This window comes from Maylandia zebra, linkage group LG2 (assembly GCF_041146795.1).
Source record: "Maylandia zebra isolate NMK-2024a linkage group LG2, Mzebra_GT3a, whole genome shotgun sequence".
Lineage (NCBI taxonomy): Eukaryota > Metazoa > Chordata > Actinopteri > Cichliformes > Cichlidae > Maylandia > Maylandia zebra.
Window position 1 is genome coordinate 38,658,492 of NC_135168.1, and position 11,909 is coordinate 38,670,400.

Genomic DNA, 11,909 nt, shown 5'->3' on the forward strand with positions numbered 1-11,909 from the left:
AGGGCAACAGCGTTTAAGAGTTACTCCTAGGGGCTATTCCTTTGGAACGACAACAGCTTGTTATAAGGGTGAGGGAACATACAAACACACACTCGCACGCAAACCCACACTATCACGCGCACACACACACGCATGCCACGGTCATTAATGAGCCAGCATGCAAGAACACCGTCCCATTTGCTCCTACGGAGAATCTAATCTCTATCGTCCCCTCGCACTTTGAAGGAATTGATGGATTCATGAGCAGATGTATAGGGTTGGAGCATCACAGTGGGAGAATAGTGGAGGGTGGGTGACAGAGTGGGTGTGTTGGTGGTTGTGGCGCGAGCTTAACAATAAGGCGGTAATCTATCCCTGGTCACCCCTCCTGTGGTTTGAACGTCGGCAGTGTGTCATCGTGTTCTTCGTCACTAAAGGTTACCTGTAACTGTGACTGAGAGAAGCTGCAGGCAGCTTCCTCTGCTCTGAGCAGCCAGACAGCGCCCTCTGCTGAAATGCTGCTGGGTTTCCAGCTGGGAAGGAAATGAAAAACAGAAAAGCTGCTGCAATCGAGTCCCTGTGGGCACCAGGTGCACAGGACCTCACACGCTCACTCGCACACTCAAACGCACACAAACGCACATCACTCAAGACTGCTGGCAAGAGATAGAAATTCATACCAGGACATGCAGGTACATCTCTGATATGACGCTCAGAGCTTTTATCTCATGACATCACAATCCAAAAGGGGAAAAGCGTGTGTAAATACAGGGATGACTGTCCTAAAACTAGACAATCGCAGCAGTGAAAGTTGACAAAGAATAATGGGTTTAATACTCACAGACGAGTTTAGCAGATAAAAAACACACTGTGACAGTCAGAGAGCTCCACACTGACAGCATTATGGATCCCTCTGCTGAGCAAACTGATGACAGCGCAGAGGAGAGACAAGGGCCAAAGTGGGCTAAAGGGTTAGCTAGATACTTGGCAGGGAGAAGAGGATGTACTGTTTGTGATTCTGTCCTGTTTTCTTCTTTTACTTCAGTACAAACTTCACCCCCCATCATGAGAAAGATGGAAAGGGTAAGAAAAAGAAAAGAGGAAGAGAGCAGTAACATGAGCCATTAATGTACAAAAGTGGGGCTTCAACCATTCTGTGTCTGTGCCTCTAGTGGTCAGAGGACTGCAGGAGGCAGACTGTAAAGCCTCGTGTCAGAAATGCTTTTTTTCTTGTTTTCTTCTTTTTTAAACAAACAAACATTAACATCTAGAACCAGAGCAGATCAACTTTTCATTAAAACAACAACCAACTAAGGAAATAAACCAATCCAATCACTGAATCCTTGAGAACACAGTTATTGCTGACGTAGTGGGGGAGTGAAGGAGATGAGGGGATGGTGGGTGAGCAGGTGGATGATGGAGGCAAGGGTGTATTCTGGGTGGTGGTGGTTGGGGGGGTGGATTGTTGTGGTGTGGACAGGTCACTCCTGGGCTGGTTATGTGATCTGAGAAAAGACTGTAGAGCCACGTCAGGTCAAACTAGTGCTGCCGATGTACTGGAGGGTAGGGTTGTGTCTGATCCTGGGAGGCGGGGGTTGGTTTCCAGAGATGACGGAATGTGCTGACGGCGGTGGGGGGGGGCTATTGGTCGGAAGGGATGTCTCTGTCGGCTTCGGCCTTAGTAGGTTGCCCTGGGGATGGGGCGTGAGGGGGGTGGGAGACGGGGGCGATGCCATGTGCCAGGGTTCCTGGAACCAAACTTTCAACGCCTGCGGCAGCTCCTGGGAGACCGCCTGCTGCTGCAACGTTGATCAGCCCCGGAGGAAATCTGACACAGAGCCAAACAAAATCAGATCAGGTTAAATTCAACCTTATCACCAATGAGGCAATCTCGGTCAATTCTCCGCTCACCTGTAGGCGGCTCCATTTAGTTCTGGGTGAACAGTAGCGGCCTCAATGCCGGGCCACTGAGAGGCTGCCATCAGATACTCCTTATTAACACAGTTCTTCAGACTGTCGGGGATACGCCCTGCAGTAAACAAACCACAAAGTTTCGCTGTCAGATATGACCGACAACCTCCTTATTCAGCTACCGGATACATTTCTGGTTTAATGTTCTAGCAATATGAGTCAAAACAGTCTCAGCATGGCAACAGGGAACACGTTACTCCAATGAAGCCTGTGTATTCCAAACGCCTTCGATGCTTGTTTCCTGCGGGGGAACACAGCGGGTCTATGTGCCGCGCTGGAATGGTAGCGCTGTGCAGGGCGGCTGCTGTGTTCGCTTCGTATTACTCCTCACCCCCCACCCAATCCTGTGGCTTGTCATGTCTTTCACAAAGTGTGATGTGGACATTTATGTGCTTTTTGTGCAGAGGAGTTTTTTTGTTTCTTGTTCTCATGCTGTCCTACCATGGAAGCACAGCATGAGTAGAGGTCTCTTTTTTCCCTCTTGTACTTTCCCATTGTTGTGTATATTTCAGTGTTTTTCTGTAACGCTACCGATCTTCGACTTGTATCCCCATGTAATGTCTGTGTTGTGTCTGTAAGGTTGGGGGGGTTGGGGGGGTCCCATTTCACTGCAGGGCAACCTGCATGTCGCGAATAAAGCTTTGATTGATTGATTCATCATACATGCTCTGTGTTTGGTGGTAGGCATTTCATTTTAAATTTTTATGTGTGGAAATATAATCAAGAATTTAAAAATTTGTGTTTTTGGAATTTTACTCTTTAACCTCTTCTCCCATAAAGACAATATTTGAGGACATCCCATGGACCCTTAATGAGTTTTGAGACCTCGGTAATAAAAACTTGGTTTTATGATCATTAGAAGAGTTTCTAGGTTTTTCCAAGGGTAGTGCTAGTAAAGTGTAAAGGCAGAGTTCCCCTTCACTAACATCTGATCCAAACTGAGTAACTTTGTCCTGAAAGCCGGTCTGAAATATGACAGTAACTGCTCAGTTCAAAAAAGAGAAACAAGGGGTACTCCTGGTAGCACTCTAAAACTCTATCACGCATCTTAAGAAAATCCAGAATTAGTCAGACTCCAGCTCTGATCCACTAATTCTGCACTTGTCCTAACCACAAAAAACCTGTATGCATGCTTAGAGATACAAACACTGGGCGATTCACAGAACCCAAACTGTCATTAGAAAAGTGATAGTTGCCAAAAAGTGAGGAGTGTCACATGATAATGCGTTCACTGCAGCGAAAGAAATGGCTTGATCTCATGAGATGAGTGTACACGTCTTACCAGTGATGGCCCGGCGCACCTCTCTGGCTGCCTCTTCACGAGCCTCGACAGATGCCTGCTCACTGTACCAAGATGTGTGCGGGGTACAGATCAGGTTGGGGGCATCCTTCAGAGGGCCTGTTGAAAAACTGGAGAAGAAAGTACAGGCTGATACAGAGAGAGCACTGAGGGTTTGCACCACACTTATGTATGAATGTAGCGGGCCAGTTAGAGCCCAATTCACTAGGGTTACCTGAAGGGTTCTGTCTCATGGACGTCCAGGGCGGCACCTCGTATCCGGCCTTCCTTTAGGGCCTGAGCCAGTGCTTTCTCATCCACCAGACCGCCTCTAGATGTGTTCACCAGGAAGGCTCCTTGGCGCATCTGTGTCATTAACAATATCATTCAACAATGTGGATGAGAGCTTGCGAGGAAAGGCTAAGAATTTCAATTTCCAGCGAAATGCAGTACAAACTGAAACAAATGAGCACTATTAAACTCTGATTAACACACACAGTCACACAATTACAAGGTTTGGCTCAGGAAAAGCTGCAAATGTTTGAAATGTCTGGCACATAGAAATTGTCACTCTCATTTAAAGTCCTGTCGATTATTTACTTAGCTGATGCTAGATAATGATTATGTTGAATTAATCCCACCAAAAAACTACAATTAATGCATTCAAAGACCCCTGCAGAAAAATATTTTTCATCCTCACAAAGAGCAATAAGGCAGAATTAGGCAGGAACGAGTCCTCAGATGTTACTGAAGTCATTTTGATAATAAACTTCTAATCATATGGATGTGACAAATACATCTAAAATTAATAACCTAACTGAACCAAATTATCAGCTGATGCAAGATAATATTTAGAGTAGTACGGCAGAATGCAGTCGTATCTAATCTCATCTAAAATAAACAACGCAAGCTACTCACAGGGTTTAAACAGATAGCAGAGGTATGTTGTCACTAGACAATCTATTCTAAACAAAACATAGCTGAGGTGGAAGTAATGCTACCCTTTCTGAAACCAACATTGTTTTGGATATTTGGAGTATGTTCACACACCTGTTTGATGGTGAAGTCATTAATGAGATGGTGGTTGTGCTCATTGAGGCTGCAGTGCAGGGACACACAGTCAGAGTGGATTAGCAAGTCCTGCAGAGTGGCCATTCTCTGCAGGCCGAGTGAGCGCTCCACGCCATCGGGCAGGTAAGGGTCATAAAAGATCACGCCAAAACCAAAGGCCTTTGCCCGCAGAGCTACTGCTTGACCAACACGTCCTGGAAGGAGGAAGGGGAGGTTAGGGGTATAAGAAGCCATTAGTGGTGCACAGGCTTATTTTAAAATTCGTCACATTTCCTTACTTTGATGCCACCCCTCACTACGCTTTTTACTCACCTAGACCAATAATGCCCAGCGTTTCCCCCCGGATACGAGCGGCGCCACCAGCCACCTCTCTGATCTGCTCCACGCTAGAAGCACGGGTCCCCTCCCTTAGAGCTTGGTGCATCCAGGTTACTCGCCTGTACAGGTTGAGAATCAGACATAGCGAAGTGTCCGCTGTCTCTTCCACTGAGGCTGCTGGCACGTTACAGACAGCGATGCCTAAATAACAGGTAGAAAAGAAGAAAGAAACACTAACTAAACCGTTCTGTTTTACTGTGTGTCACAGCATGGCTGTACAAGTCTCTGAAAATACAGTACAAATTTGATCCTCTCACCCAGCTCAGCGGCTGCTTTGACATCAACGTTGTCGAAGCCGGAGCCGATCCTGACAATTACTCGTAGGCCTTTAAACTTTTCCAAGTCATCTCTGGATAGAGTGATAGTGTGGTACAGCAGAGCGGCCACTGCCTCGTTTAGCACCTGTTGGAGACAGATGGAAATTTTAACACCTCGGTGTTCATCTCAGTGGACTGCACTTATCATTCTGTTACAAGGCTGCAGTGTTGTGCACAGATTTCGATTCCACTTGTGAAGGAGGTGCATGCATGCTCTCTTAAATAAATCATCAAATAATACAGCTACTTCTTTACAAATCTATTGCTAAGTGCATTATGATAAATGAATAATGAAGTGAGGAAATAAAGAAAGAAATAATAAACTAAACTAATCAACTGCATTCATCTCCACTGTCTTGGGCTGCAGCTAGCGGTGCTAATCCTGAGTGACTTCACGTTGTTTGTACATGAAACACTTTTCCATCTGCTGCAGGTTCTGTTAAGAGCGATTCTCCAGCTCATAATGGAGTTTCAAAGCAAAGCAAGGACTAACAATCTCCAGCTGCAGCCCAGGATGGTGTAGATGGAATCTTTCCAACCATGGGACAGATCCTCTCTTAGGAAGCAGGTGAATGATAGTGAGGACCGCTACAATAGCATCCTGGCCAGCAAGGCAGCCAGCAAGAAAAACATGAGACAGGAAGGTCAGAGATAGTTAGTAACTGAGCCTTCTAAGTAAGGAAAAAAAGAAGTGAGAGGGTTCTCTCTGAGAGACTATGTAACATAACATAACATAAAATGTGCTTGTTAATATGTCTGAGCCATCTGTCACAGCCAAATCTGTGTGGGGGGGAATTTTTTTCTCCGCAGGTTTCTTTTGTGTAGACAGCTTAGACGCTGTCTGAAGTTTACAGCTCTAGGAAAAGGGAATGCAGCCTTTTTTGACATTTAGAAGGTTTTAGAAGAATGTTTCATGTGACATCAGAATGTCGTGCCTTTTTAACGTGTGTGCTTGTGTCTCCTCTACCTTTTCATGAATCTCTTGTGTAGACTGGGCATCACAGAAAGCCACTGTGGCCACATCTTTCAGGATGGGCATCTCCACAGTGCAGTCACGCCCGTCCAGCAGGGCCACCAGAGGCCGAGGGTGCATTGGCCCATTCAGGATTGGGGGTCGGATACCTGAGTCCGCCGGGGAGAAAAGGGACAAATGTGCATCAAATCAATCTGAAGCAAGAACCAGGTAAAAGTATCAAATTGCCACAGACGCATGTGAGCACTTGTTTTCAAACAGATTTTGTTACACAGCCTTTCTGCTTTTTTGCCCCCTTTCAAATGTAGCTTCCACATGACGTTTGACGTAAAGAGCTACCAGCTACTTGCATTTCAGAACCAGTAAATTTCAGCTGAAGGTTTGTGACTCAACAGTCTGCATTTCCCATGTCTGGACTATCCGACGTGATACAAGTCATCATACCCTCACAAAAAAAACCCTGCGCACATGGCTAAACAGAGCTAGACAATAATAACTCAAGACTTTTATGACTGTATTTTTCCAACACTTACACCAGAACCTTAAGGGAACTATCAAAATGGTGTGTTTAAGTGTGTGTGTGTGTGTGTGTTTATACCAAGTGTTTTAAGGTTACAAAAGCAATGTGTAACCATATCTATGATGGGGCATGGACAGTGTCCAGCCATCTGGCCTAGTTGGCATTGAACTCCAGCTCTGTTTAGGATGGCATGTAACCATTATACACCGTCAAGACTTCACAGATCCATCGCATCCTGTTCAAATCTACTACTCATAAAGGGGAAGCTCGGACACTGGTTAATGAAAGAGAGGCTTTTAGTTAAGTGTTAATTCTGGGAACTTGGCCTGCCTACTGTATGAGCAGACGGGTGGGGGTAGGGACAACGGGGGTGAGGTGATGGGTGTATGATGACTGGGGGAGGGGCGGAGAAAACTGTGGGGTCTCTGGGAGGAGGTTGTGGGGATTGGAGAGGAGGGGGGGCCTGAGTCATGACCTAAATTCTCCCGTCTGGAAGAGTCCCTACTTCTTATTTTTCCTGTTGTACCCTTTTATTTCCCCAATCGCACACTCACAAACACCTCAGCAGCAAACATCTGCACAACTGGCTCATGTGCACTACGGTCAATATTGCACGATTACCACAAATCAGAGGGATCAATAGGGATGCCGCGAGAACCGATATGGTAGCTAAGAAAAACAGGAAGTACTTTGCATTCAAAGGTGGGCAAGCAAGGGATGATAAGTGCAACATGCCCCCTGCAAATTAAATGATATTTTTTAGAGAAAGGGAGGAAATACTTCCAGTTGAGCAAAGCACCTGAAAGACCAGCATCCAGATCGGTTCACGGAATTCAAGTTGAGTGGGTTTCACTTCATAGTATCAGCAAACAAAGTATGGTCCTTCTTAGGTTATCCTGAAATACATGTTAGCGTTTTGTTTGAGACAGCTGGCACTGCTGTTGTGAAATTAACTTTGTTTTATAGGCTGAAATGTTTGCAGTGGCTAACACTAAATGCTTATGCCAACATAATGTAACTGTAACATTAGTAAGCCACTCAGCAAACACCCTAACACTTCAGTCTGTGCCTTCTCAAAAAAGAAATTATAATATTAACATCTTAAATAAATGATCTGCCATGTCAGTGTTTTAACACAACATTTAAGTATGTTGGATAATATTTTTGTTTTTGGTATATAAAAATCATATTTTTACTGGTACAGACTATTCAATTAAATTATAAACGCCACATCTTTGCAAAAACAGCTACATCAGTAAAGTGTGTTTTACTCTTGCTCACTGTAGTTTTCTCACATGAAATCTGGATAAATCTTTCAGGAGAATCAGATCCAACACTTATTTCTCAGGACTAGAAGACAACAGGAGACTGTCCACTTGGGTAGAGCCTGCTGGAGGCAGGACACATGACGCCCACTCACTCGCTGTGGATTCTCTAGACAATTACCTGTGCTACTCACACATTTTGCTGCATTTAAGCCAGCTAAAGTCCACTTAACACCTGGATTGAGAGCTGGATAACCTGCCCAAATAATCTCTAGGGACGCGTGAAGGCGACTTTAACGTCTTCAGGCTTGGACTGACTCCACACATGCGCCAGCACTCACTATCTCAGTCCTGTTGGGTGACAGGTGTGTGTGCGCCTGCCCCCATGGTGGGGAGTGTGACAAGCAGGAACATTTACTTGGACAGAAGACAGGACGTAATGGTGAGACTGTTGAGGAAGAAAAGGCGCTGGTAGCTGGAAGGGGGGTGGAAAACAAATATTTGCGAAAGCTTCCTCTGACGCCTGAGCATATCTCAATTCATGAATAAAATGCACACAAGCTGAGGGGAAAAAGGTATTTATAAAGCCTGGTACACTCAATCTGATGCACACCATTTAGCAGTGTGATTCACATTTGCGGCAGAAGGTTCAAGAATGCCGTCATGCTGACTGCAAACAGGCTAGAGAAAAAAAAAGACAAAAAACAAAGACTCTTACTATGCAGAAAAACCCAAATGGGTGCGTCACAAAGACTCCCTGTGTAAAAATATATATCCAAGTAGGCCTACACAGAGAGCAATCTGAGCAAAGGACATCGGTATACCCGAGGCCTACAACCAGCGAGCATGGCCGCACACACAATGCAATTCATTCAGTGATTCATTCATTCTCCCTCCCTCTCCCTTTCTTTCCCCTTACTCCCTCCTCCTCCTCCTCCCCCCCCCCCTTCTGTAGTTAGAGTAAGAGGTGAGGGGGGAGGGGCAGCAAGCGATGATAATGCAGCAAGCAGCAGTACTCCACCCAGACACAGTGAGACCCACATACACACACATGCGATTATTCAGTTCCTTCTTACGCCTGCGACACCAACACACACTAAAGACAAAAAAGGAAAAAAAAGAAAAAAGGGAAACTGCACACACATAGCCGGCACCACACCCAGAGCCTAGATCCCTTCCCCCCTTCCACAGTTCACAAATTTCAAAAACACATGCCGATATAGAAAACACATGAGCACCGGGGCTAACCTTGCATTATGAAGTCTGTCAGCCTGTCTTCCTCTCTCTCTACCCTCGCCTTGCTCTCCCTCTATTGCTCGTTTTTTTTTTCCTCCCTCTCTCTCTGTTAGCCTGCTCTTGGCTGACTGGATCCCAGCTGTCATCCACGCCCAGCCCCTCCCCCACAGCCTGCCTCCAATCACCGGGCGACTCTATTGAGAGCCAGCCAACCAGCACTAACCTCATTAGCATAGCCCAAGCTGAGGCTGAGAGCGGTTTGGGGGGCTGTTGTCGTTTTTTAAAGAGACAGCTGGCCCGTTTCCCTGTAGCTGCGGCCACGACCCTTCACCTTGTCCTCTCTCCCTTTCACCCGTCTCCTGAGACTCTTCCAGACGCTTCCCTCCATTTTAGCGCACCGTTATGTCTCATCACTATCATCAACTCTCCACTCTCCAACCACTGTATCTCTAGAAATCTGCAGTGCAACATCTTCAAATGCATTTTGCTAAAAAGATCCAAGTTCACCTATTTTTCTCACCTAAAAATCGAAACAATTAATTTCACCGTGACAGTGTGCATCTGCCCATTCTGATGGATATTTCAAATTCTTTACTACTGTCCTTCGGAGTTAAAACCCTTGTGAGTTGTGGCTTAAAAGGTGGTTTTCTCATGAGGACACAACATGTAGTAAATCTCTTCTGCAACCAAGTATTAAAGATTATTTCATAAGAAACTATCATTATGTGCAATGGCACAGGAACATTACAAACAAATGTTATTATACTTCCTCAAAACACTTATATATATTTTTTTTTTTGAGAATCCTACATATATATGACTGTAATGCTTATAGTCTCACCCTCACAAATGCGGTCGAGTCTCTGCCGCTTGATTTGTTTGTGCTTGTCCATCAGAGCCATACACCAAGCAGTCTATACCCAGGGACACAGAAAGAACAGATCCAAGTGGTGGCAGGGTCCCTTTAATGACGTCCACGTATTTTCACCTGCGTACAAGAATCCAGCCAAAAATGAAAAGATGAAAAAAATTGAAATTTTAAATGCATCCTTATGTTGACACCTGCATTAAACCCAACTTGCAAATGAAAAGTAATGAGGATTTTAGAATTCAAAAAAAGAGTCACTTTCTTTTTAAACACATAGAATTTGGAGTATTAGAAGTTAGCCATAATCAAACTTGCCAGGAATGAAAACACTCTCAAGTGAAACTTTTTTTTCACAAGATCAAGTGATAACTAAAGCTAAAAAGTTACAGGACTACGGTTTTGGGGGCGTTGGGGGAAATATACTGTATATTTACCCCCAGAAACTTATTATAAGGATTTATTAGTACAGCTGCAGGGTTTAGACAGACACTCACCTGGAGAATAGCGTCTGTTGCACCAGTCAGCTTCACAACTTAGTTTACACTGTAAACAAAGCAGAGATAAAATTACTTTAGGTGATAATAATGCGAAACAGTGACGCTGCAGGTGGCTCATTAAAATAATAAAAATAATAATAATAACTGAATAAAACTCGACACTTATAACATCGCATGCACAGCAATTAAAATGATATGGCCATCATCTAGTGGCAAAAGTATTTTGAGAGAAGTAACTTGCGCTGTACAACTCGCATAGTTTTTTCCCCCCCTTCTTTTTCACAGTTACACTCGTTCGTGTTCCCCAACTTTCTCCTTAACTTTACTACAACAACCTAGGCACACAGTACGAATAAACAGTACGAAAGGACACTCTTGATAACTTTTTGGTTATAATATCCCCAACGGTTAGCTCCCAAATTACCGTTAATGAACTAGTTAGCTTACAGTGCTAGCTCACTCGTTTCTACTCTATCCAGAAACACCGGAACGCTTACAATGAAGGATAACATTCATCCGTTAAATGCAAACGTTACATTTATTGACTCATATACGCAGATGACATTCACTAAAGTCCACTCCGAGTTAGTTCAGCTAGCATTAACTTTTGAATCGCAATCCGAGCTATCGCTAACTAAACACATAGCACAGCAGCTAGCTGCGCGACGGTGGCTAGCTAACCCAAACACAAACACTTGAGGACTCTCTAACATTTTAGTGGCAAGTTCAAACTCCCGCCAACTTTCGAGTACACGTTGTTTTTGATGTTATTTACTTCTCATTAACTCGTGAATAGTGTTGCTACAACCCACGTCCACAATTACATGAGGCGTTTGAAGCGTTGCTAACGTTAGCTAGCTATCGCCGATAACTAGCGTGCAGCTGAGTGTGTGGGAGATGAGAACGGAGGGGGAGCCCATTTCGTCCGATCTGTTATCAGCGAAGAGCGCTACAATGTGAAATATCTGACCCAGAAGCTTTAAAATCATTAATTCTTCGGGGAAGGAACAATCGCCCGTATGCTTGATTTGAACCACATCTACTTTGTGAACTAAAAAGCGAATCTTGTGAGGAGAAATGATAATTATTTACCCCGAATAAACTCTTTGAGGAGTGCTCAGACAGTGTGCGTGCGTCGGCGGTGTTCCCTCTCTCCCGATCGCCATGAAATTAGACAAAGAGGAAGTGGCTTGTCGATGTGGGGGTCAGACAGTGTGCGAGAAAGCATCCTTGGACTGGAAGGAGCGCCCTCACCTTTCAAGGCGGAACGACAAAGACGCGCAAACTCTAGTGCAACAAGTCTGCAGGCAGCTATCAAAACTTTCTGCTTAAACTTTAACTTCGTGTGCAGCGTTCTTACACATACACCCGCAGACCCGATTCTGCTCAATTTGTAATTCGGTTACAGCTAGCTACAATATAGTTTACAAGAAAAACATATTTTCTCCCCGAGCGCGAAATGTAGGTGTATGTGTGTCAATATCTATGTTAACTAACCCAAACTGGACTATACAGTATATCCATACAGCACGACTATTATACTGAGATCAGCCAC

At 44.6% G+C, this 11,909-nt stretch overlaps 1 protein-coding gene across 3 annotated transcripts; it reads right to left on the bottom strand.

Annotated features, from left to right (window-relative positions):
- Nucleotides 1-666: 666 nt before the first annotated feature.
- Nucleotides 667-11,666, bottom strand: ctbp1l (C-terminal binding protein 1-like). Of its 3 annotated transcripts, none has more exons than XM_004540900.4 (11): nt 11,447-11,666; nt 10,352-10,400; nt 9,831-9,977; nt 5,963-6,117; nt 4,936-5,080; nt 4,613-4,819; nt 4,280-4,494; nt 3,465-3,595; nt 3,233-3,360; nt 1,891-2,008; nt 667-1,807 (listed from the first exon to the last, which is right to left on the bottom strand). In XM_004540900.4, exons 3-11 carry the CDS (start codon nt 9,889-9,891, stop codon nt 1,621-1,623), a joined length of 1,347 nt encoding a protein of 448 aa, XP_004540957.1. In that variant the 5' UTR covers nt 9,892-9,977; nt 10,352-10,400; nt 11,447-11,666; the 3' UTR covers nt 667-1,620. The 3 variants fall into 3 exon arrangements, with proteins under 3 accessions (XP_004540957.1, XP_004540958.1, XP_004540959.1); XM_004540901.4 differs by lacking the exon at nt 11,447-11,666 and adding an exon at nt 11,130-11,228; XM_004540902.5 differs by lacking the exons at nt 9,831-9,977; nt 10,352-10,400; nt 11,447-11,666 and adding an exon at nt 9,002-9,130.
- Between the last annotated feature and the right edge of the window lie 243 nt (nt 11,667-11,909).